At 29.4% G+C, this 26559-nt stretch overlaps 2 protein-coding genes across 7 annotated transcripts; one reads left to right on the top strand and one right to left on the bottom strand.

Moving 5' to 3' along the window:
* The first annotated feature begins 266 nt into the window (after nucleotides 1–266).
* LOC111032011 (UDP-xylose and UDP-N-acetylglucosamine transporter) lies at nucleotides 267–8449 on the top strand. 5 transcript variants are annotated; one of them, XM_022312199.1, is made up of 9 exons: nucleotides 267–470; nucleotides 578–892; nucleotides 959–1072; nucleotides 4828–4930; nucleotides 5406–5537; nucleotides 5612–5681; nucleotides 5789–5898; nucleotides 6782–6927; nucleotides 7954–8449. In XM_022312199.1, exons 2-9 carry the CDS (start codon nucleotides 816–818, stop codon nucleotides 8207–8209), a joined length of 1008 nt encoding a protein of 335 aa, XP_022167891.1. In that variant the 5' UTR covers nucleotides 267–470; nucleotides 578–815; the 3' UTR covers nucleotides 8210–8449. The 5 variants fall into 5 exon arrangements, with proteins under 5 accessions (XP_022167891.1, XP_022167881.1, XP_022167867.1 ...); XM_022312189.1 differs by having other exon boundaries at nucleotides 267–506; XM_022312175.1 differs by lacking the exons at nucleotides 267–470; nucleotides 578–892; nucleotides 959–1072 and adding exons at nucleotides 3267–3467; nucleotides 3575–3889; nucleotides 3956–4069 and having other exon boundaries at nucleotides 7954–8209.
* LOC111031997 (proton-coupled amino acid transporter-like protein CG1139) lies at nucleotides 8307–17354 on the bottom strand. Of its 2 annotated transcripts, XM_022312155.1 has the most exons (9): nucleotides 16784–17354; nucleotides 12316–12457; nucleotides 12018–12168; nucleotides 10614–10738; nucleotides 10456–10540; nucleotides 9458–9730; nucleotides 9158–9336; nucleotides 8890–9062; nucleotides 8535–8794 (listed from the first exon to the last, which is right to left on the bottom strand). In XM_022312155.1, the coding sequence occupies exons 2-9, from the start codon at nucleotides 12444–12446 to the stop codon at nucleotides 8535–8537; spliced, it is 1377 nt and encodes a 458-aa protein (XP_022167847.1). In that variant the 5' UTR covers nucleotides 12447–12457; nucleotides 16784–17354. The 2 variants fall into 2 exon arrangements, with proteins under 2 accessions (XP_022167851.1, XP_022167847.1); XM_022312159.1 differs by lacking the exon at nucleotides 16784–17354 and having other exon boundaries at nucleotides 8307–8794; nucleotides 12316–12446.
* Nucleotides 17355–26559: the final 9205 nt, after the last annotated feature.

The raw sequence follows: 26559 nt of genomic DNA, 5'->3' as shown, positions 1-26559 counted from the left end.
ATGGTTTACGCTTATGAAATTAAGTAAATAAATAATAAACTAATAAACTTATAAACTTAATAAAATTCATACAGTGCCCCTCCCCCCCATAGAGTAACTCTATCCCCCCCAACACTGACGCGCCATCTGTGATGAGGTTTTAAAACAACGGTTTAAGATATAATAAATACGGTCGATAGCGCCTGTAACCTGCTCAAGCTGTCCTCGAGATTCGAATTTCGAGTGATTACCGAGTGAATCATAGATGATAATACATATTAAATATTAATATATATTATCTATGATGAATATACTGCGTTCCGTTATCTGACAAGTGCTAATGGTTCATTATTATTATTAGTTTTTATTTCACTTGGTGTTATTACATAAAAAGCATTTTTTCCTGGTCTTATTTATTTTTTTAGTCTTACTTATCATTCGTATTTGGTTACGTACACGATTATAAATTATAGTATTATACCGTCAGCTGGGTAGGTACCTAAATATAAATGACCATGAAACGGCCGGTATATAATCATTTACGTAATTACTACTTACTATTTTCAGTAGTATAGCTAAATATTATTTACTTTTTTAGTTTCAGTCATCGTTCTACCTTACAGAGAAGAACAATTTTTTTTTTTTTAATTTTGAACTTCTTGAACCTTTTTCTTTTTAATTGGTCTAACTATATCGATGTGAGGATCATAAGTAATTACAATTCAATTCCTACAATAATCAAGTCTCACAACGATCATCTAACTTTGGTCACCTAATATCAAATACACCATTTATTTATAAAAAAATTTATCAGGTTTTAATATATTATTTGTAAAATGAGTATACCCGTAGCAATTGGCTCCACGTTTTTTGGATGTATGAGCAATGTTGTTTTTTTGGAACTTTTAGTCAAGTATGTATTGATTTAATAATATTATCTGTATACAATTTACTTAAATGTGTATGATTTAAATTTCAGAGAAGATCCCGGCATAGGAAATTTGATTACGTTTGCTCAATTTTTTCTAATAGCATTACATGGATTTATATTCACTGCCAAATGTGGTACCAAAAAACCAAGCATCAGTGTCAAGTATGTACTATTTTATATTTAAAACAATTATGAGTAGGTACAGTAATATATATTATAAGTGAAGGGTTAAAAATCATTTTTTTTTTTTTACTCAATGGTTAAATATTTTGTAATTAGAGTATTAGACCAAATAGTTCTATTGACTAAACATTTTGATTTGTTATTTTGTAATTATATAGGGGTATAGTATTTAAAATACTGAATGATGAATACAATATTGGCATAAATGCAGTTTGGATCCCAAGTGATTTTTGGAATTTTTGTTGGAATTATGGTATTTCAACGAGTTAAGAACAATGGTGCAATCATAATTTGTCGATCAGACTTAGTTTAAAAAATAACCTTTTGAAGCTCGCAATTGTTCATATTTTAATCACATGTAGATTATTCCATGAATCTACATAAAAAATGTAGTTAAACTCCCAAGCAATTTTTGGATATTTTTCTCTGAGCTAAACTGTAATACTTCCCTATGATCTCTTATTATACTTCATAGTGCTAGAAAAATTATTTTATTTTTGGTTAATATATTTCATTGTACTATCTCAACATAAAAAAAACTAGTACCTGGGTACATTGACACTTTTGATTGTCCCGTGTCTGCCCGTTTAATACAGATTTCACTGTACCTAATATGTATACACCATAAAAATAAGTCAACTCCGTTAATTTTTTTATTTGTATTTGCATTTTTGAATACATAATAGTTATTTGATAGTTAAAGTATTTGTTTTATTAATTTTAAATTTGTTTTTCAGAGGGTACATGATCTTAGTACATCGTACTACGTTTAACCTTATACGTAAAAGTACGTAATGAAAAATCAATGCAAAAAATAAAATATAGTTTATAATACAAAAAATTCGTAAATAACTTTTTACATATAACTTTAAATTTAAATTTTAACAAAATAACCAAGTTAAGTTACAATTATTTACAAAAAGAAATAACTTAGTTACGATTAACTTACACTAGTTACTACTTCTTATTTTCAACTAGTTAAGTTATAAGCTATTAAAAAAAGGAACTTTAAACTTTTTAGTTATAGTTACTGCCCAACTTTGGGTAAGACTAAAATTCCATATGATTTTAACTCAACGTAAAAGACACTATTTCCCACTCAGTTGCTCCCCTCTACCTCTCCCCCTCCCACAATCTAATATCTATGGTTTACGCTTATGAAATTAAGTAAATAAATAATAAACTAATAAACTTATAAACTTAATAAAATTCATACAGTGCCCCCTCCCCCCCATAGAGTAACTCTATCCCCCCCAACACTGACGCGCCATCTGTGATGAGGTTTTAAAACAACGGTTTATCGGTTTTTTGATTGTATAGAGGTACTATATAACTATACATTATACAACTATTATATACGTATAGGAAAGGTGACGAAATAGCTCCTTGGGCGACCCAGACCAGAATGGTACTCACTTATAAAAACGTCATATCGTGACTTTACTTATTTTCGATATTTTTTAATAAGTAAATGAACAGTTTATAAGGAACCTTGTATTCAATTTTCAAGTTTTTTTTGACCAAAATTCTTATCAACTTTTATAAAAAAAAAAAACTAAAAAAATTGAATATTTCAAATGTCTATAAATAGTTTAAAAACACACAAAATATTTCGAAAATTTTAACATAAATTAAAAATAACAACCTACTTGGCTATTTACTAGCTACTGTTATTCGTTTTTGAGTCACTGAGTTCCACAAAAAAAAAACAATACCTAAATATATAGGTATTGAAGTTTGAAGACATATTGATTTTGTCAAAAACTGTTTTTGCATACCATCTTTTCGTACCAGGAGCTTAAAGTTTTAAGCGGTTAAAATTTAAAATAGGTAATGCACACGAGTGAAGAGGCACCTGTGTGTCTCATTCCGGTGTCGGCATTTTGATTATCCTGAAAAAATGACCTGCCAACGACCATGTTGAAAATGTTAATTTCATATAAATTTAGAGAGTAGAATAAACCTATCAAGAAGTAAAATCTTGAAAGAATATTATTGTNACTCTATCCCCCCCAACACTGACGCGCCATCTGTGATGAGGTTTTAAAACAACGGTTTAAGATATAATAAATACGGTCGATAGCGCCTGTAACCTGCTCAAGCTGTCCTCGAGATTCGAATTTCGAGTGATTACCGAGTGAATCATAGATGATAATACATATTAAATATTAATATATATTATCTATGATGAATATACTGCGTTCCGTTATCTGACAAGTGCTAATGGTTCATTATTATTATTAGTTTTTATTTCACTTGGTGTTATTACATAAAAAGCATTTTTTCCTGGTCTTATTTATTTTTTTAGTCTTACTTATCATTCGTATTTGGTTACGTACACGATTATAAATTATAGTATTATACCGTCAGCTGGGTAGGTACCTAAATATAAATGACCATGAAACGGCCGGTATATAATCATTTACGTAATTACTACTTACTATTTTCAGTAGTATAGCTAAATATTATTTACTTTTTTAGTTTCAGTCATCGTTCTACCTTACAGAGAAGAACAATTTTTTTTTTTTTAATTTTGAACTTCTTGAACCTTTTTCTTTTTAATTGGTCTAACTATATCGATGTGAGGATCATAAGTAATTACAATTCAATTCCTACAATAATCAAGTCTCACAACGATCATCTAACTTTGGTCACCTAATATCAAATACACCATTTATTTATAAAAAAATTTATCAGGTTTTAATATATTATTTGTAAAATGAGTATACCCGTAGCAATTGGCTCCACGTTTTTTGGATGTATGAGCAATGTTGTTTTTTTGGAACTTTTAGTCAAGTATGTATTGATTTAATAATATTATCTGTATACAATTTACTTAAATGTGTATGATTTAAATTTCAGAGAAGATCCCGGCATAGGAAATTTGATTACGTTTGCTCAATTTTTTCTAATAGCATTACATGGATTTATATTCACTGCCAAATGTGGTACCAAAAAACCAAGCATCAGTGTCAAGTATGTACTATTTTATATTTAAAACAATTATGAGTAGGTACAGTAATATATATTATAAGTGAAGGGTTAAAAATCATTTTTTTTTTTTTACTCAATGGTTAAATATTTTGTAATTAGAGTATTAGACCAAATAGTTCTATTGACTAAACATTTTGATTTGTTATTTTGTAATTATATAGGGGTATAGTATTTAAAATACTGAATGATGAATACAATATTGGCATAAATGCAGTTTGGATCCCAAGTGATTTTTGGAATTTTTGTTGGAATTATGGTATTTCAACGAGTTAAGAACAATGGTGCAATCATAATTTGTCGATCAGACTTAGTTTAAAAAATAACCTTTTGAAGCTCGCAATTGTTCATATTTTAATCACATGTAGATTATTCCATGAATCTACATAAAAAATGTAGTTAAACTCCCAAGCAATTTTTGGATATTTTTCTCTGAGCTAAACTGTAATACTTCCCTATGATCTCTTATTATACTTCATAGTGCTAGAAAAATTATTTTATTTTTGGTTAATATATTTCATTGTACTATCTCAACATAAAAAAAACTAGTACCTGGGTACATTGACACTTTTGATTGTCCCGTGTCTGCCCGTTTAATACAGATTTCACTGTACCTAATATGTATACACCATAAAAATAAGTCAACTCCGTTAATTTTTTTATTTGTATTTGCATTTTTGAATACATAATAGTTATTTGATAGTTAAAGTATTTGTTTTATTAATTTTAAATTTGTTTTTCAGAGGGTACATGATCTTAGTAGCGATGTTCTTTGTAACTAATGTTTTAAATAATTACGCTTTTGATTTGAATATTGCCATGCCACTACATATGATCTTCAGAGCGGTATGTTTTTATACTAATTAATTAATCATTTTTTATATGACATTTTTATCTAATTAAAGATCAAAACATCATATTAACAGTTTAATTTCAGTTAAATATTAGTGGTGGGTATAATGGTGCCTATAGTACTTTATTATTAATCCTAAATCCATTACAATTTCAAGATTGGAATTTAATTTAAAAGAACTACAACTGATAAAAATAATTGTTGTTTATTATTATCATTTAGTAAAATAAAATCTACACCATGATTATTAGCACCAAATATACAAAGAATTATGATAGTGATACATGTTTTGAATGATGACAATTACTTTTGAGATACAGTTACTTAATACTTTTATTTATACACTTACTTTTATTGTTTAACTTTTTTATACTGTACATTGAATTTAGTTTACCAGCCTATCCTAATGAGAATAAGAAATTATATATTTGTATATTATCATGTAGATAATCAAAACTTACTTTTCAGGGCTCATTAATAGCAAATATGGTTATGGGAGTGATTATATTAAAGAAAAAGTATACACTTGATAAGTTTATTTCTGTGGGTATGATCTCAGCTGGTATTACTATATGTACAATTGTATCAAGTCAAGATGTTGTAAGTGTCACTTGAAAAATAATTGCTAAGTAAATACTTCAAATTGTTTGTATATCTCATTTTATTGTTAATAGAAAAAGACTGTTGTACACGGTGTTGTGCAAAACACATCTGAGTTGGAAGATTTCTTTTGGTGGTGCTTAGGTATGTATTTTAGGATATTGAACACTATATAGTATGATATTTAGCTTAAAAAGTTGTACAACATTATTTTAAATATGTTTAGTAAATTAACAAAAATTATATTTTAGGAATTGCATGTTTGACTATTGCGTTGTTCATTTCTGCTCGTATGGGTATATACCAAGAAACATTATATAAAAAGCATGGTAAACATCCACAAGAAGCTTTGTTTTATACTGTAAGTATATAACTATGATAAAGAATAGCCTTAATTAAATAATATTATTTTGATAAATACACCTCAAAAGAAAACGATTTATTAGTATATTTGTGAGGTTGAGAAAAGTTTGATAGTTTTCAATGCAGTTTAAATTGAGTTGTTATAAAAAGAAAAAAATAAGAAAATTTAGAGTAAAATAATAATGGTAATGATTCTAATTTAACATTAAAATTACTCAGCATTGTTATAGTTTTAAATTTTAAAACTAGTATTTTTCTTTTAGTGGCATTTTATAAATGTATTGAAGCATTGAACAATTATTGTTGTCTATAATACAAATGTATTATTTTTACAAGTCACGGTAAAAACAATATTATTTAGAAATTATAATATAGTGAGTATCACTCAATGGATCATTAATTAATTGAGTCGATTGGCGTTTAGAATAAACTACAAAGTTGCCAAGACCAGTTCCATTCACATATTTTATATGCTTAAATATTTTTGCTTTTATGAAATCAATGGGCGATTAAAATTTTATCACATTTGTCTTAATATAATCATATTCCCTAATTATATAACAATGTAAAGTTTTGCAGTAAAGTTAAACTTATTATTTATATATGACTATTATAATTAAACTTTACCTGTCTCTTTAATATAACAATGGCAAACATTCTCAAACAATTTCTTTGCTCATTATCTTCATAAATTCAAAATTTTATTATAAATCATTTTTTTAAACAATTCAATATTAATCATATACATAAATGCATTGCATGTAAAAGTTTATATTTTGTTTATTGTTTTATACTTTATAATAGTCTATATCAACCACTAGTACATCTATGTTTTAAATCATTATTGCAACTGTAAGTAATACAAATTTGTTTAATTTTAGCATTTGATACCACTTCCATGGTTCCTGTTTTTATACTCCAATCTTAAGGAACATGCATTAATGGCTTTTGAAAGTGAACCATTGCCATATATAGGATTTGGCATCCCGAGTACCATTGTTTATCTTACTGGTAATGTTTTAACTCAGTATCCTTTAATAATTTTTTAGTGTTTTGATATGTATATATAAATATATATATATACATCTATATTTGTATGCACTGTAGACGAGGAAATTTGTTTTTACAATTTTTAATACCTGTGTGGTATGGATTATAACAAGAAGTATTAGATGAAAAAAATATCAATTTAACTTTAAAAAATAAACTTTATATTATTTTAGATTCTGAGAATAGCAACGAATATATTCATTTTATAACATAGAGGGTTTTTGGTGTGTCTGTCACCACCTTTTTGAGCAGTTAAAATGCTTCAATCTTTTAGTATTTTTTGGTGGGAAAGTGAATCAAAAGTGAGAAAAGTCGTGTGGAACAAATAAAAAAAATTAAGGCCAAACAGGAGTTTTTATTCAAAACTAATTTTTGACAAAAACCATTTTGTTATTTTGTTGTAATTTTAAAAGATAATTTTTGAAATTTTCATCAAATGTTTGTGTAAACATCTTTCATATATGGTTTAATTTTAAATACATTTTTACACTATTTGAGCCATATATAGACATTTTTCTTCTATAAATGTCTATAAAAAATTTAAGCCCGGTTAAAAGGTTAATTTATTCATTTAACACTTTTTTTAAATTTTTGTCAATGTAGAACATTAATAGATATTTTTTAAATCAGTGCTAGAATATAGAATATTACCGTGGGCTGGATTTGGCCATCGCAAAAATAATTTTAAATTTTTACAAAACTAAAAATTATATCACATTTTTTCTCTGTGATAAATTATAAATACTATGTTTGAGGAAGTTATAATTATATTAAACAGCATATATGATGTGTAAAAAGAAAACCTAACAATCAAAGACATAGTGATCAACTACATTAAAGCTCAAATTTAAATTCTGTAACAATTTAATACATTTTCAAAAAATAATAAACTCGAGTAAAAAAAAACATTCATTAACTTTAAGATATTATATATTGATACTAAAATAGTTTACATACATATAAAATGTTTTGTTCGAATTTTTCTTTACCCAAATTTTTATAGATATATTTGCATAAGTTCAGTTTACTTTTTGACAACTGAATGTTCGTCGTTGACAGTAACACTGGTTATAACATTGCGAAAGTTTGCCAGTTTATTGTTTAGTATTTTGTACTTCAGCAATCCATTCACTTTGTACCACTGGATTGGAACTCTTTTGGTATTTGTTGGTACAGTCATATTCACCGAAATACCACAAAAAGTACAACAAATGACGGCACCAAAAAAGGCAACAAAAAAGTCAAAGAAAACGAATTAAGGTTACCCCATTATTATGATGTTGGATTAATGGTTATTACAGAATTATAATATACATCAAATTTTGTTAATTTTTAATACTACTTGTTTAGAATAAATAAAAACTTATTAATTTATTTTATTTGGCAATAAACTGAAATAATTTACAAACAAATTAAAAGTCTTTGTTCTAAATTTTGTGGAGAGTTGTAATGTGATTTCCTAACTTTTAAATATATACTTAATTCAACAATATAATAAATTTAGGTCATAATAATAAAATATTTAAAAACATAACAGTGCATTTACTAAGTCTATTAGGTGATTGAGATTGGCAGCCATTTCAATCAATGGAAACCAAAATCTTTGCTAAACGCAACGATAATGTCGTGTAAACTGAAGTATGTACCAGTTACGAATCCTAACAAGCCTAAAACTATAGTAATGATGTCCATGTGAAGTTTCCAATTGAACGCTCCAAATCCTTCGTCCTTCCAGACAACCATATGGCATATGGGTGGGAATATTAAGGCTAAGAACGTGCTGGCGATGGCCCCGACCAAAGATATGAACAGTGCTAGATGGGGTATCACTTCCGCCGCCAAAACTGTAAAAAAATGCAAGGAGTACACATAATGATTTGGTTTCAAAATTATGTAGCAATACAATCATTATCTTAATATATAAAATAACAATATTTACATGTGGCAAAAACTAGTACGGCGCGCAAAAGATATTCGGCGAGGGCTGGCGATTGAAACGGTCCATATTTTTCTTGTACCGATGGCCATAAGATAGCGACGGGCACGTAAAACTGCAGTGTGTAAGTACAGATGATTGCGAACACCATCAGACCGACCACGATTTTTGAAAGGCTGAAAAAAGTGCATTTTTCACAGGTATCAAAAACAGCGTCATCTCATTATCTATAATGTGTAACCGTGTAGGTAGGTGTTGTTTTTATTTTTACATGAGAGTGGGTGGGAGGTTGAGAGTGAGACTTCCTTTGACGTCGTCGCCGAACCGCCAGAATCCCACAAAGCCCATGGTCAGAATGATAAAGGTCACGATGGTCATGCCGACGTTCAACACTCCCATAGTAGACGCAAATCTATTAGGTGTTTTCATTTCCAATTGCAGGGGCAATACCTGTGAATATATATATATATATATTTATTAAAATTCGGTTGTTAATTAAGATTAAAAAATGACCAGGTCTGGTGGTACCGTCTACTTGATCGATCGTGTTATTAAGACGGAATACACTTACGAGACTAATGCCTTCGAAAGCGTATATGGCCGTGCCGAAGAACAGGGGTATTTGCGACCAATGAGCCACAGCCGTTCTGGAGTTGAGGGTGGGTAAGTCCACTACACAGTACGACAGAATGATTCCTAGACCAATGGCCATCGATATGTTGGCGGCCGTCGACAGGGGTGCGATGAATTTCAAATTCCTAATCATGGCGCAAGACATTATAGGCACCAAAGCGAATATCATGTGGATGTGGATGTCTAGAACGGTTCCGTATTCGTCGCAAAACTGTTGGGAAAAAAATTATTACTAAAATGTAATTGGTGAAAAACATTCGGGATACAAAGTTGAGAAATTCTCCTCAGAATAAGTGAGCAACTGCAATAGAAGAGTGATTACTGATTAAGTAAAATTTGAGGCAGGGGGCCACATTTTTATAAAGCTTACATAGGCAAAACAAAATTTGCATATCCACAATTCATTATACCTATCAATATTTTAAATATTAGTTAGCTGTGTAAACTTATTATCAAATAGGTAAAGTTAATAAAAAAAACGAACATTTTATTTCCGTAGTGATGAGATATAAAACCTTTATTGATTCCAAAAATAGAACAAAATGAAAACTGTATGTTGTATGGAGGTTAGGTTCAAATTTGTATCAAACTACTGATAAAACTATTAAAACTATTAAACTATTTATCTAGTTTAAGATAAAACGATTGCTTATAGTTATTATTATTCACATTTTTATTTTATTTAAATTATAATAGTTTTTATTTCTGAGAAATTTTGCGAGCAAAGTGATTGACTCATTCTGGCTATTGTGATAAATTATTTTGCATTCCACTATTCCTCGCTAAGTTCTTAAATAATGACCCAAGTGGCCTAGCTGCTTATTAGTTATTATGCCTGTAATTTTTTTAATATATATCTAGTGTTTTTATCCTAGTAAATACTCTCGGTACTCTGGAGTATTCAGTATACTGTACATATTATAATAATATAGGTACCTGTTTAATGGAGCTGGACACAAACAGTATGTACACGCAGCAAAATCCTAACTGAGTGATTATGACAAATACGTTGACCGTGGTCCTGAAAAATAGCATATCATGGATATTATATTATGATGCACTCTGCAGTTTATCACAACATGGTAAACGCATACCTAAATAGGTCCGCATGCTTCTGTAAGCTCTTGGGTCCAGTTGCAAAGGAAAGTTCGACAGTCTCCGAAAACGTCGGGCAGTGTTCGAGTTTCAGTCGGCTCTTCAGCTTATGAGCGACGTTTAACTGCAGTAAGAAGACATTTATTACTATTAATTATTATGTTCAAACATGTAGCATCATTATTTTATTGAACTATCGTGGTGAGTAAAGCCTAAAGTTCAGTCATTGTTAAATACATTCCCTGACGAGTTGTGGTGTGGGGGGGGGGGGTCGAGAGACAACAATTTTTCGGATATAAGATTTATTTCCGTTCAATACAGTGGCGTTAAATGGTAATTTTAAGTTTTATTGCTATTGTTATTTGCAGCAGACAACCAGTTGACTCCATCCTCCACATCGCAATAAAGTTGATTGTTCTAGTGCCAAAAACATAATAATATACCCATCTCGGACCACAATACAGCAACTCTTGAGTCTTGTAAAGTTATAAGTTCCTATAATTGTGACAATTATAGCTTTGAAGTTATTAATAAGGCAACCACATCATACTTTCATACTAGATTCACCGTATTATATAGATAAACGTCATATTGTTATAAACTTAGTTAACGCCTATAACTGTGCCACCTCAATATTCCTACATGGCCCGTTACCGGCTTTCAGTGGCGTATATAGGGGGGAGGCCCCCTAGGCCAGAGCCCATAGTGAAATTGCAGGTTCAATTAAAGCATTGCATGTATATTTACACTGTTAACAGTTTTTCACCATGATTTTGTTAGCCGGTTGATTAAAATCATTTTTGAGTAATCTACAAGGAAATGTTAGATATATTGACGAGACTTGCTTTAATGACTTATTGACTTTGATGTTAAATTCATAGTAAGATAACATTAAAATATACAAACGACACTGTCAATATTTTTAAAAAAAGAAACAAAAAATTAATTTTACATAATAATTATAAAATTGAATTGCGCAATTTTTATTTGAACTGTATAATACGTCATAATTCTTAATTATATAACAGCTGCTCCCTTAAAAATGTATAATTATGGCTATGCTGCTTGACTAGTGATAATTGATAAATCGGCCCATAGTGAAAATAATTCGTATATACGCCACTGCCGGCTTTTATTTTCATAAATTGCATTTGAAAACTCTAATTAGCGAAATATACTACTAGTTAATGACATTTAAAATAACATATTTTGAAACGACACGTTCATAAAGCTGCAGTGAGAAAATAGAACTTCGATCCCCAAAAATTACATCACCAGGCTATGTTATTAACCTCTACCATAATAGTAGGTATCTATTATTTGTCTATCCATCGACCAAATTGAAATCAGATCGGTCGTATTAATTATTTTTTATAATGCTTAATTTCCATGAATCAACGCACCAGTATGTGATTGTTGTAAATACACACGGTTCCAATGAAAACTGTTAGAATCGGTGCCATCAAGAGGCCTCCGTTCCGGAATGCGTCACCCATGGCCAACATACCACAACCGATGTTGCCTTTTAAGAGATGCATTAGTGTCTCACAGTATCTGCAAACATAGTTGCATTGTTTAAACAAAGGTTAATTTGTTTTAATTGTTTTCTATATGATTATATAAATGTGATGTTGTATTATTAATTGTCCATGTGACAATAGTCAATAATATTGTTTTGTAACCAGAAAAAACAGTTCTCACGTGGTTGGATGTTCAGATACCGGGTGGCCGTGCACGGCTTTGGCCACGGCTTCCACCTGTTGTTGTTGATCTGATATGCCGTTAGCTTCCACATCCTGAGTGGTGCTGTTCTTGCGAGATTTGTCTCCCATCGTTTAAGTCACTGAAAAAAAGGGATATGATGAGTACTGCATATATATATTTATTATTATTTACACTCTTCAAGTTTGATTGACGCAATAACTCGACGTGTATTGTAACATTAGATATATATATTTGTTGATTTTATTTGCCGTTCGAACATTTTTTCATAATGATAAATTGACAGGTACAAATTGAGTCATAAAATGATACAATTATGCACTTGTATGGACAATGGCTTGATTATTATTTATTATTATTGGCAGTTGAAATACATTTCTATTTCCTAGAATGTGGAAAATACCTATTTAATATATAGATTAGTTATTATTATTTATTTATTTAATTTATTCAATAGTGTTTGAATGTACCTAATGTTTACTTCTTATGTTATAATAATCAACAATATCAAGATTTGGCACACAATAAATTAGAAAATTATATTTACGTTGCCTCCGCAAGCTCTGTTTGATCTACATTATAAGTTATAACACCTCAAATGTAGTACCAGGTATGTAACATGTAACTTAATACTTTATGTGAAACACTTGTGTTATTTGTTTTACCTAATAAACACTAGCTGACCGTGCACTTCGTTGCTTGTTAAAAAGGCCAACTCTATATAATTCAAACTTTGTTTAACTCAGTGAATGGTGTTCAAATTTTTAAAACTTTCAAAATGTGTTCGTAGACAATTTTTTTTGTCCGATTTTGTTCGTAATAGTTTAGAAACTTTTTTCGGGGTGTCCAAAGCCCACCATAAAAGTTTCATGGCGATCGAATGAAAAGTGTAAGAAATAAGAATGCATAATAGACAAACAAATTTACATAATATAGGCACATTCGCTTTTATTTTTATAGTTTAAACGTATTTTACGATGTTATAGCTATTTTCGGTTGGCGTTAATTAATTTTTTTTACAATTTTCATGGTAAATAACGATAAACAAAAACTACCTTTTTCATCAGATGATATTGCTCACCGGAAGCTCAAGTTTTGTTTAAATAGTATAAAATCTTATGAGTATGGCGCAATATCGTGGTAGTATGGTTCAGGTACACTATATTTAGACTTTTCTATTGGCAATTTTAATTCGTCTATGCGAAATTTGGCATGGTTTTTATTTAATATATTGTTTAAAACACCGTTTGAACCATTTTTTTTAACAATTTAAACAGTATCATCGTTTCAATTGGTGTATTTAAATATTTTATTCATTATTATCTATTGAGTTTGTAGGGCTAAATATTTATTTTAATTGACATGAATTTTAACTTCTATAACACTCATCAAATATATGCATTGGAGGTGACATAGCGATGTATTTTTACATTATCAAAATATATAAATAGAATAAACTACCTATAATAAATAAAAAAAGTCGTAAAATAAAGTTTAGTAAATCTTTTTTTATTTTTATTTCATTCGCTGTTGTTAATTTAGTAACCATTAAACACAAGAATCAAATACAAATTTATTACTTGTCCGTGTAAAACAATAATCGTATACAAACGAATCAGTTTATTAATATAATTGAGTGTGTGTATGTTTAGATTAACTGGTTCACGAGGTCCTTTAGTAAGTGAATCTATTAAGCTAAACTATCCAGCTATATAATTTGATAAATATATGTGTTATATATTCACATATACGCTATATGTAAATATGTGATTATTTTCTATACCTACGTTGGTGTAATTTATTGAAACGCTGTTGGAACTATAAATCATATTAAGTAAACAATTAGATATTTCCGAAATCCTTGAACTTTTTAAGTTCGTACATTTTTGTTGAAAATATATACCTATACTTAATAAAATATATATATTTAAAATTGTTTAGTAAAACTTTAAATATTTAAGTATTAATATAAATTTTTTAACATTTTGCTTTAATAACCTCGGAAGATTTATTACCTCAAGGCGTTTTAGATTTATATTTTCATGTTTCAGTATGTTTTAACAATGGTGATATACCTTCATAGGCACATATAGTACCTACGTTTACTAAAATGGAAACCGAATGTAATTCTAATTTAGCGCTTAAATAGTCTATAACCCACAACAGCATCATCATTAGAGGTTTTTATATTCATCATCATTTGAAATTACTTAAATTTTCCACCTGCATTGTAAAATAAAAGTTATGTTAACTATTTATGATAGTTTATCTTAATAATAGTTAAGTTTTTTAATGTGTACCTATATCAATTGCCGGTTATAGGAAAAGTTTATAGACAAGCTTTAGGTGCTAAATTGTTAAAGACGCATATTTTCTTTGAAGGTATGAATCTTTTCAATTATTTAAGCATTTTAATAACTTAAGCTATTATTATTAATTGATTACAACAATATGAGTCAATTGTCTGCAATAATATTTAATAGTATACGACGTATTAAGTCGTTTAATAGCAGTACGGCCGAGGTCACGGATCTAGTTCTGCTAATTTAATTTGAAAATTACAATATTAACGATCTTTATACGATCCAGGTTACAAAATTATTTTTTGTTGTCATTTTTTAAAAAATAGATCTGGTGCACAAAGAAATACAATTTTGGCGTTTCAATTATAAGTTATAATGAATGATGCTTTTTGTTTTCGGTCTAGAAATAAATTATACTGTTAAAGGAGTGGCAATTATTCTTGTCTATTAAACACTAATGTCAGTTTTGATGAGTTTAAATTTTTTATATTCCACAGTTCAATACGAATGGAACTCTTATTTTGGCGGTAATTTGTTCATTTAATCAATTTATTACTATGTACTAATTTTTTTAACTCCGTAAACTTTTTATTTAAGTTGATTATTTTTAATAATTCCGATAAATACGTCGTTAAATAGCGTTTATTAATTATAGCCATTCAGGTTATTTTTATTTTAGCTAAATCGTTATATAGGTACGCGTGAGTACAAATAGTTGAACATTAGCATTTACATTTATAATTTTATACTGTAGGTATATATGTTGTCTCTATAGTGTACGTCACGTTGTCATTGATGTTTTTCATACAAATTTATTATTCCATACCCGAGTTGATTGGACTGATTAATATTCAATCCATCCACTCACATGACCTGCTCACGTACTTTATACGTATGGGTACCTAATACCTATATATAATGCCCTATAAAAACCATGTTATTTTAAATTGTCGTTCATAGAAATAACATAAACGAGATTAAATGGTATAAATCTAAAATCACTAATAATTTGTTCTAACGTTTTAACATGAGTTAACAAATTGTTAATAAATGCGTAATAGGTATGTAATGCAAACAAACAAAAATATAATATTCATCATTCTGTAACATTAATTTCTCTAAATGTGTGTTGACTCGTTGTTATATTAGACTTTTAATCGATTATTACGTAAAACAGTTGCACTAATGAGTATTAGAGAATCTCGAATTGAAATACCTACTTATACTACAAGTTTCTATTTAGCATTTCACCTTGTACAAAAGCAGTGTACTTAAAACAATGTTTTTTTCTTTTTATTGTACCTGGATGTTCTTATATTATATTTATTTTGTTATGTAGGATCTTAGATGCCAATTAATTTGTCTAATGTGGGATAAACGATGTATTTTTTTTCTTATCTTATTTATTACAAAATTAATTATCCAATAACAAAAACTATTTAACAATAAGTGAATTAACTTCGATTTCTAAATAGAAAACAAATACAACTAGTAGATACATTATATAGAATATAGATATTAAAGTGGTTGGAACAAGCGTGCAATACTAATATGTACCTACCTATATAGGCCTGTGGAATATACATTGTCAAATCTAAAATTTTGTGAACATGATCAAATTAATAATAAATACCTATTGTGTACTTAATAGGTAAAATTATTCAAAAAGATCGAGCAGTATGTTTCACTATCATCATCTACTCTAACGGTACCCGTGTATATCGTAGATGACTTGTTCACTTTTAAATTTAAAACGGGGTCGCGTATTCGCGACATCATTGCATCTTTTACTTACGCTGGTTTTACTTTTACTTGAACGGGAATACGGAATGATATCTAAGTATCCATCTATGTGCCTACATATAACTTCTATAGTATACCAAATTGCTTAAATTCTGACATTTATAGATAGGTATATCATGTATAAGTAATCTGTATTTTATTATTATTGTGTTTATCGACGTGTGTGTGTGTACAATGAGATTTTTCGATATCGACAGACACAGTCGATACTCGATGTCCGTGCTGCAAGCAACATTATAAGCATTAAGCAAATATATAAAAATTAAATTACTTTCTACTTAAATGTAAGGTTTATTTATATTTATTAATTTCAATTTTTGACGAGAATAATAACTACTCACAATTTAAGGCCGTGTGGAGTATTGATGAGTATAATAATAGGTGTTCGTAGGTATGGCACAGTCGAGACTCGTTAGTTTCCAAAGATAGAGCGGCAACGACGTTTCAAATGTGATTTCCTGGTCCCAGAGATGCGCGCATTGTTTTTCGAACGCACACCGCTAATTTTACTGCTCGAGTCTTAAAGAAAAAGAAAAAATACCGACCACCACGTGATATGGGGTTAGGTGAGAAACGAAATAACAACCGACCGATTGAAAACAAAAAAAAAACAATGTACGCAAATCGATCGTATAGACGTCGCGATGTGTATTCACATTATTTATAAGAACGGAAAAAAAAGCGTAGACCGAAAACGTCGAGATTCCGCTTGTATATATTATTTATGTACCTATTATGTATGATGTATATTATGTGTGTGTATGTGTGTGTATGCGTTGTTTTTTTTATGTGCGTAAACTTAAAATCGCGTCGTCGCGGACTGTACAGCGGCACGTCGAGACGATTTACGCGGTATGTGTACCGTCCGCCGTCGAGTTTCGAACTAGAATGAATGGGCATGGGCGCACACGGCACATGCACATCGTGAAACCAGTTCAAGTAAGCTTTCCGCAAAACGTGCGCGTGCGCGCGTAAGTGCCACGATGGTTGATTTAATAAATTAGCAGTAATTCACACATAATATACATTTTATATATATACATTTACAAGTATACTACACGTATATTACATCCTCTTCACTTCCTTCCCTGCAACGGAGGGACACCTGAAGAACTCCGGTCGCCAAATGTTTTCCGTCGTCGTCGGTACCGGCGCGCAATCAAGGAATAACGATATGTGACGAATGACATGTATTATAATATATATTCCCGTAGCCCGGGATAAATGTTCAACAAAGACAGATCATTAACCGTAGCAGAGGCAGAAAGGTCTATCAGTAAGTTGAAATGTTCGTTAAAAACTTCGTAGACGTTTATATAGGTAGGTACGTTAGTATAACATTTAAATTCACGTGCTCGCATTACCATAGGCCACGCATCGCCCACGCACCTTAGCTTCAGCGATCAACTTTGATGATTTTATCAAGTTTGCTCTGCATTTAAGAGCACTAACAACAAAAATATAATATTTTATATGTCACTTATATCACGTACTATTATGTATTTTTCTTTTCACCACTACACGAGGACTGAACTGCTTGGTTATAAATCCCCCCGTGCAGTATCTTCCATTTGGAAGACTGGAGACTGCTTTCCTTCCTATTTCACTATATCAGTGGGACAGTGGGTACCTACCAAATTCAAATTTAATTAATTTAGAACATAGATCGCAGTGTTAAAATAAAATATTGTAAATTATAAATTATAAGTAGGGCTCGGATTTATATATATATTTATATAACCAAAGTATGAATTATAAAAAAAAATTGACGCTGTAAAAATATAAAATATGTGCCAAAAAGTTCAAAATATGTATAAAAAAAAAATTAATAATAATTTATTATACAGTATAGTCGTCGCTTATTGGACTCACGGTTAATTGACTCATTCGCCTATTATTCTCAAAACGGTTGATCCCGATTTGCACATATACAAACACACAGCAAAAGATTCGTCTATTCGACTCACATTCCGGTTAATAGGGTCATTCGAAAATTAGATAAATAAATAAAATATATACATACACTGAACAAACTTGTTATAAATGTGAAATAAGTCGGTATCGGTACTTTGCGCTTCAAATTGTACGTAGAGGGACTCATTAAATAGGCGATTTTGACGTATTCGAGCAACATAAATCCTATGAAGATATGATTATGAAGTTGGCCGAAGAAGGGAAAATCCAATCAACCCTAGATAGATTTTTATCGAAAAATTTATTAAATTTTATATACATTATTGTATTACATATTATTTTATTTTTAATTGCGTATAGCTAGATTTTTATTTTTGTACATACATACCTTGAATCTCAATAATATTTTTTAATTAAATACGTTTTTAAATTTAAAGATTTTTAAAATTTTTTTTTTGGGTCATTCGCCTTATTAACTCATTCGGTTGATGGACTCAAATGGTCAGGTTCCAAAGTAAGTCCAATAAGCGGCGACCACTGTATAATAAAATGTAAAGAAAAATGATTATTCATCTAATTATCTAGATTGCAATTTATTGCAACATGCATTTTTAAATTTTGAAATTCAAAAGTTTACCGATTCTGTCTTAAAATGTCTTAATACCGTATTTATACTTGTAGTGTGCACCCACGTCAAAAATATGTCTTATACTCTTATTATCAACACCGCCGAACCGACGAGACGATATTATACTACACAAGTCGTAAACTATTAACTATTATTGTCTTATACTTATGATAAGCTTTCAATCGCTCTGAACTCTGAAGAAAACATGTCAAAACAGTACAATTGTCTAAATATGTTAGAAAAAATTGAATGATTGTGAAATGTGTAAAAACATGTATTTATGACAAAATATGTAAAAATATGTAAAGTCAAAAGTAGCTCATTTTATCAAAGATTTTGTGAAACGAAGTTGTCACTTGCCGAAATTAGTTTATCATGTCATAGTGAAAATATGTATTTACATATGAATCCGAGCTGCACTCATGATACAAGATGATATAATAGCAATACAACCTTAGGTATGTAATATTGTATGGAATACTATACCAACCTATCTACTGTTCAGTCGTTGTCATAAAGTAGTGAAATATTCTGCTGAAAATATCAAAGAATACTATAGTCACCCATAAAGTACTATACCAAAATAATATTATTTTCCGAAATGCATAATGACGATTCATCGGTAGACAATAGTTTTTTTTTCAAAATGTTAATATGATTCAAAACTCAAACTATAAAGCCATAAAGGGCTCATCGGTGGCGATGTAATTTAAGATCATATTTCGAGTAGACAAAAGTCAAAGACCAATAATATATATTCATGTATAATTTATAATATTTCATATTTTTATATTAATATTACATCGGTTGTAAAATTAGAAATTATTTATTGACAAAAATTGAGAAATACTTTTGACACCTCAAAGCACTAACTATAGATTCACTTTCCTACCGAAAATATGTTGAAGTAGAAAATCGAAGCATTTTTACTATCACAAAAGAGGATGAAAATTGACTGCAGACACCAAAAAAGAGAGTCATCATTGTTAAATACTTAAATCAATGCATTCATTTCTCCGCTCAGAATCTAAAATAATAATTGATCGCATTAAATACATATATTCGATAAGTAAAATTGCACTCCCTCTTCCGTTTTAGATTTTAAGGTTAGGTTACAATGGTACTCATTGTGGCAATTAATGTCACATAAAAATCAAATGAATTAGGTCCCTCTTTCTTTCTTATTATATATTTGTATACTTGGGGAATTTTATTTCCATGATGAATTAAGTTATTTAACTGTTGACACATAATCCAATATTATAGCTAATATGGTTAATAAAATAAATATTACCGGTCATGACTCATAAACCTTCCGACCATTTTTATTTTTTTTTCTTAAGCTTATCAAACTTTTCAAATAATATTATTTATATAGGTACACGCGTAATGCGTATACTGCAGTCTGCAATGCAATTCACCCAGGTTCTTCATGAACCGTGTCGGGAGAGACCAAGAGAGTTAAGAGTTAAAAGCTAAAACTAAGTTACTTTCTCTTAATAATTGTTTTGTTCATATCATATGGCATAGAGATATAGGTACATTATTATACATCATATTATAGGTATTCCTATTGGCCATTATGTTGGACACAATAGTATCTAAAGTTTTTTTTCATTGTAATATTATGTAGAACGTATTCTTATTTTTTAGCTTATACCTATGCTAATTTGATGTGCCTTTTATATTTTATTAGATTTAGGGTTTTTACCAGATCTTGGTCTATCAAAAACTGAGAGCAACATATAAAAACAAAGAGACTTTATTTGTCACCACCCGACTTTGAACTTCTACTTTTAAATAATAATACACGTACAAACCTCTGAAAGTTCAAACTACTAATATTTGCAAACCCCTTCTTAAAACGTATATAAAGGTATTATATACAGCTTAAGCTACGGGAATCGCTAAACGGGACGACAAACATCAAAATTTCCAAAATGTTTCCCTTGGGAGTATATTTAATCTCTATATATATTGCTATAACCGTAGACCAATAGCCCGTACTCCATAGTTATGCACTTTATAAAGATCTAACAATAACACTGGTATATGATGAAAAAACGTATTATTTTCATAGATTTAATTATAGGTAGGTGAATCCGTCGCAATGAATTGTGAATCTTGATATTAAACATCTTTTTACAATGTGATAAGCCGCTAAGGCATAGGAACTGTAATATTGTATTATTAACATAATTATTAAAATTAGTATGAATAATTGTTTAATAAATCAAATACCTTCGCCCTTAAGTCGATAGTTCGTGAGTAACATTTAAAAATATTTTAAAACTACCATTGTTAGAATGTGTGAAGAGGCATTTATTAAATTATCAAACTCTTTGACCCTCAACGAATAAAATTTTGACATTTATGTAGAAATAAAAACTAAAAAAATTAAAAATTAAAAATGTCCTTAAACGTGTCAATATATTTTAAGAATTTTATCAAGTGTAGAAAATGATAAAACAAACATTTGGTGTACATTTCAAGTATCCGTTTTTGAATTATAATAAAATTAGAAAACCGTTTCATGAGAAATTAAGCGAATAATAAACAATGTTTTAAAAATTCATCTCTAAAAACATCTCAAACGCTTTTAAAAATTTATTTTAACTTTCCGATAGATATTTTTTTTGTTTAAGGTAGACAAACTTATGAGGAATTTTGTTTTAAATTTTCAAATCTTAGAAATAAAAAGAAATTTTTTATGAATTTATAACTCAAAATAATTTTAAAATGTTCTTAATCTCGACAAATGTTGTTAAATTCTTAACTTCGGAAGCTCATAATAAATTATTGTGGATTTATGCTCAACTTTTTAAATTTCCACGAACCACAACTTTAGGGGATTCTTGTATTGAAGTTTTATGTTTCTTAAATATTTTTTTGCCTAGTGAATTTTTTTTATCGACATTATTTTTGAATTTTAATGAATTTAATCCTGCTATACAGTATAGGTTAGGTTACAAGTGGGTCACTGTAATGGATGGTGTAAAATTTAAATTGTATGATATAATATCATTATATAGATAGAAAAACGAATGAGCGGAAACGGTTTTGCAGCCTAAGGTATTTTAAATTATATTTATATTGACATATTGTTATTATTAATAAGGTAGCCAGTAAGTTGAATTAGTATTATTTGCATATTATAATATTTGTATATAATAATATACTTAAGAAGCTTCAAGTAGGTATAAATAATATTTTTAAATTACAACAATATATCTCGTTATTATTTTCGGTTATTTAATATGTCATTTCGTCCAAATTTGAACTTAGAATAACAATAAAAAAATTGTATTTATAAAGTTGTTTAGATACTTAGGTAACAGAATTAATTACTCAGGTACGTGGAACTTTGTTTTAAATTTTGGTTCCCGGACATTTGCGGTCAGGACATATTTTGTGGTCAGCTTTTTTTTCGTGACATTTGCGGTCAATTTATTTCTATTTACCTGACTATAAAATTTAAACTGCTGTATATAATATAATATTTTAAATACATATTATATTATGAAAATATGTTTAGAAAGTTTATTATTATTTATACAAATAAAGGTAATCCTCTAGGGTTGGAATAGTTAACTTAATAAAATATTAAATATAAGACTACCAACGTTTACGAATTTGTATGGCTGTCTTAAAAAAGAGGCTGATAATTTGAAACTTTTATATGCAAGAAGCTACTTAAATATGGAGGGTAAAAGGAGAAAAAACATGTACATACGATTAGGCGACAGAATTAAAAAACATTAATAGAGTATGAAATAGATAATGATTTAGTTAAATGCTTAAAAAATAGCTATTATTCAAAAATTAGAATAATGTTATGTTTATGTACACATATGTTTATTAGTAATGTATGTTAGTATTAGTGTTATATGTTTATATGTAATGTGATCGACAAATGTATTATTATATGAATTTTTTATAGTAATTGTAATAAGGTTTAAAAAAAAAATGAGTACCCTATTATGTTAGGTGATTGACAAATATATATTATTATTATATGAGTTATTAATAATAATAATAATAAGCTTTTAAACACGCCAGTAAAAAATACTGTCAGTCCTCAGCCTTGAAAAGTGTGAAGAGAAGTTTAAATATAATAAAATAGTAAATATATACCTGTTAGCACAAATTAAGTGTACAATGAATTTATATATATTATATATAGCATCCAAATTTTATAGTCAGGTTAGGTAAATATAAATAAATTCTTCCGCAAATGTCCTGACCACATCGGTGCCGACACCTTAAATTTTCAATCATTTGCAATAAAACTTGAAAATTCATAAATTTTTAACTACAGAAGAATTTGAGGATTTACAGTCAAAATATTTTGAAAATGTTATATGGCGTATAAAAAATTCGAGTTAAATCAGATAATATTTTACTATTAAAAAATAATTTAGAGTTACACAAAAATCCAAAATCTACGGATCATTAATTTTTTGTATTTGCCAGCTCTTTAGGAAACTATTGAGTATTTTAAATTATGACCTCCCGAATGCACCAAGTAGATTCACTTTCCCATCGGAAAAGACATTGATGTGTTGAAAATCGAAGCATTATTTCTACTACTATTAATATCATTTACCTACACGGACAAAAAAAAAATCGCATTATTGTAAAATCAATACGTTCGTCGGTCCGTTCAGAATCCAAAATAATATACCTACAATATGCCGTCGTAAATGGAGTTTTTATTTCGTGAATATACATAGTTAAATAAATATCGGGTGCAGTGGTGCATATAATAGGCATATTGAACGAAGACACTCCCGTAAGGTGTATTTTACTTTCCAAATATTATTATTTGCACGTATATTTTAATACACCTACCGTCGTAAATATCGCGACATAACATTGAATGTACCTACCTATTTTATGCTCAGAATTCGATAAAACTATGGAACCGGCGCGTACCGGCTAATATTTTAATATGTAAGTGTGTCGATGGCGTTATTATAATGGTTTCCGTCGAATTTATAAAACGTATTAAACGGAGATTTCCTATTTCTACGCGTGTGTAACGGCGTTCAGCAGATATCCGTCGCGGACGTGAAATCGTCGGATGCCAAATTATTTTCGCGCCTACACACGATTTCCGTGGACCTGTTGCGCCGGCTGTCTGTATATAATAATAATAATATCGTAGCGATGGAGTTTTGACAGCACGTGAGAATCGTACGGTGTCACACATATTCGGAACGCGATAATATACATGATGGACCGCTATTTAAATGATCGGTACGTGTAATATTATTACATTCTGTTTAAACTAGACCGACCGGGTATTAGGTGTGTGTGTGACACGTAGCATATCCTTTGCGCTAGCGTTTTATCGTCGCCCTTTACGCACCTAGATATACGTATATAGCACGACATCGTTTTATATATTATTTACACGGAACTTTTGAAGAGAGGGCCCGGCGCGAGACTTGTGGACCGGCTTGCCGCAGTTGCCGTGAACGAGTATAGTGATAGTAATAATAGTAATAATAATAATAATAATAATAATAATATCACCACCGTTTATTATTACGATTACTATTATAATATCACGCACAAGTATTATGATATCCTACGCGAGTCCGCAGGATGAGGAAATGGCCAATCTGTGAACCCCGCATGCGAAAAATTTAAATCCCACCCATCTTAAATGGCTATATTATTATAATTCCATTCCACGCTATAGCGCAGTGACGTATCGTCGCCGCCGTCGTCGTCGTCGTCGGTTAATGCGCTTCGACGAAATGCCACCGGTACTTTTTTCGGAAGCCCCCCCTCCCCCTCTCGAACAGTCGACACACATGCCACATAGTGTAATAACTTTTTAATCAACCGATTCTATATTATTAAAATATAGGTATAAATGTATAATATAATATATATATATATATAGGTTTATGTTATGTATACTTACCTATACGGCTATACCTCAGATCTTTCTATATATAATCAGACTTTGTGGTCATTATCGAAGATCACCATCGTGAAGCAATATACAGAGTGATTTTTTAAGCATGCTCACCCCCGTTTTTTAGGTCCTGACCGCCTTAATACACCATATTTTCAAATTTCTGATATTTTTTGTACTTCTTAAGGAGTATCCTGTAACGATACAAACTTCTTTTTTTCAAATGAGAACTTTTTTATTGAAAATTACTGAAAATGTTAATGTATCTAAAAAAACGATAATAATCCTTAAAAATGGTTCTATAAAAAATAAAAATAAAAACTATGTGTTATGTTAGACGTAGTATTTATTATAGTTGGATAATTTTTATAAATTATTTATATTGATAAATCAATAGTTATTATGCTAACTTTTCCAAATCGTCTAAGCCCCTATCTTCTTCACCCATTACCACATAGGCATATTATCCTTGAAACACAAAGTAACATAACGTAAAAACTACTTGCTTGAATTTTAATTTAAATACATTAAAGTTCTCAAAAAAAAAACACCCGCTTTATAATTAAAAATGAAAAACTGAAGTTTGTATTGTCACAGGATCATCCTTAAGTGATACAAAAAAATTTAATGATTCGGAAAATGGCCTTAAGGAGATTTGATACCGTCATTTTCTGTTTTTGTCTAACACGAGTGTGACATAGTAATTTAGACGTGTTTTTTGCCAAATATACCAATTTATCTAATGAAGCGATAAGAATTCTAAAAACAGATTTGAATTTATCGTCAAGTCTACTTGAAATCGACTTTCCCACATTTATGATTTTTTGATTTTAACTTCTCCGAAAATTGAAATACAAAAATTTTTAAATGCTCTTTTTTAATATGACATTTTTAGGAATTTGGGGGGATAATATCAAAAATGTGGGAAAGTCGATTTTAAGTAAACTTAACGGCAAATTCAAATCTACTTTCAGATTTATTATCGCTTCATTAGATCAATTAGTATGTTTGGCAAAAAACACGTCTAAATTACTATGTCACGCGTGTGTGAGGCAAAAAGAGAAAATGACGGTATCGAATCCCCTTAAGTGTATTTAAAAATTCCAAAAATCTATATTTTAATACATGCATAATTTAAGCATACAAATATGTAGATGAGCATTCTTAAAAAATCACCCTATATACTGTGAAGTCAATACCGCGTGGATGTTCCGGGGTAATACTGTAGGTACACTATACATTTATACGTCAAAATATAAGCATAATACAAGAATATAAAATCTAAAACATGTCAATATCTGTATAGTACTATGTATTTATATTTAATGTGTATTAATTTATATAATATTAATTTTCTAATATTATATAAATGCAGGCTAAAAACCCTTTGTCGTCGAAGCCTTAGTAAATTATTAATAAGAAAAAATTAATAATAATATAAAATATTCAGATATTTTATTTTGTTATTTAATAGATCGAGCAGTGGCGTGTGGATTAATAATACCTACCCAATAAAATAAAATATGTAATTATTTCTAAACGACGAATCCGACGTATGTACAATAATTATAAATTGAACTAGGTAGGTATTACACCAGGCACTAGCATTGCCACAATATTATACCTATTATATCATTAAAACAAAG

Source organism: Myzus persicae, unplaced genomic scaffold, assembly GCF_001856785.1.
Source record: "Myzus persicae strain clone G006 unplaced genomic scaffold, MPER_G0061.0, whole genome shotgun sequence".
Taxonomy (NCBI): domain Eukaryota; kingdom Metazoa; phylum Arthropoda; class Insecta; order Hemiptera; family Aphididae; genus Myzus; species Myzus persicae.
The sequence above is the reverse complement of the archived record's forward strand: the minus strand, read 5'-3'. Positions and strand labels throughout refer to the sequence as shown.

Bases quoted from the DNA above. Each gene is read 5' to 3' on its own strand.
- LOC111032011 (XM_022312199.1), top strand. From the start codon at position 816: ATGAGTATACCCGTAGCAATTGGCTCCACGTTTTTTGGATGTATGAGC. The intron at 893-958 runs GTATGTATTGAT...TTTAAATTTCAG, and splicing joins TTTTTGGAACTTTTAGTCAA to AGAAGATCCCGGCATAGGAA. The intron at 6,928-7,953 runs GTATCCTTTAAT...AAATTTTTATAG, and splicing joins ACTGGTAATGTTTTAACTCA to ATATATTTGCATAAGTTCAG.
- LOC111031997 (XM_022312155.1), bottom strand. From the start codon at position 12,446: ATGGGAGACAAATCTCGCAAGAACAGCACCACTCAGGATGTGGAAGCT. The intron at 9,731-10,455 runs GTACCTATATTA...TTTTCCCAACAG, and splicing joins TGTCCAGCTCCATTAAACAG to TTTTGCGACGAATACGGAAC. The intron at 9,337-9,457 runs GTAAGTGTATTC...ATATATTCACAG, and splicing joins CTTTCGAAGGCATTAGTCTC to GTATTGCCCCTGCAATTGGA.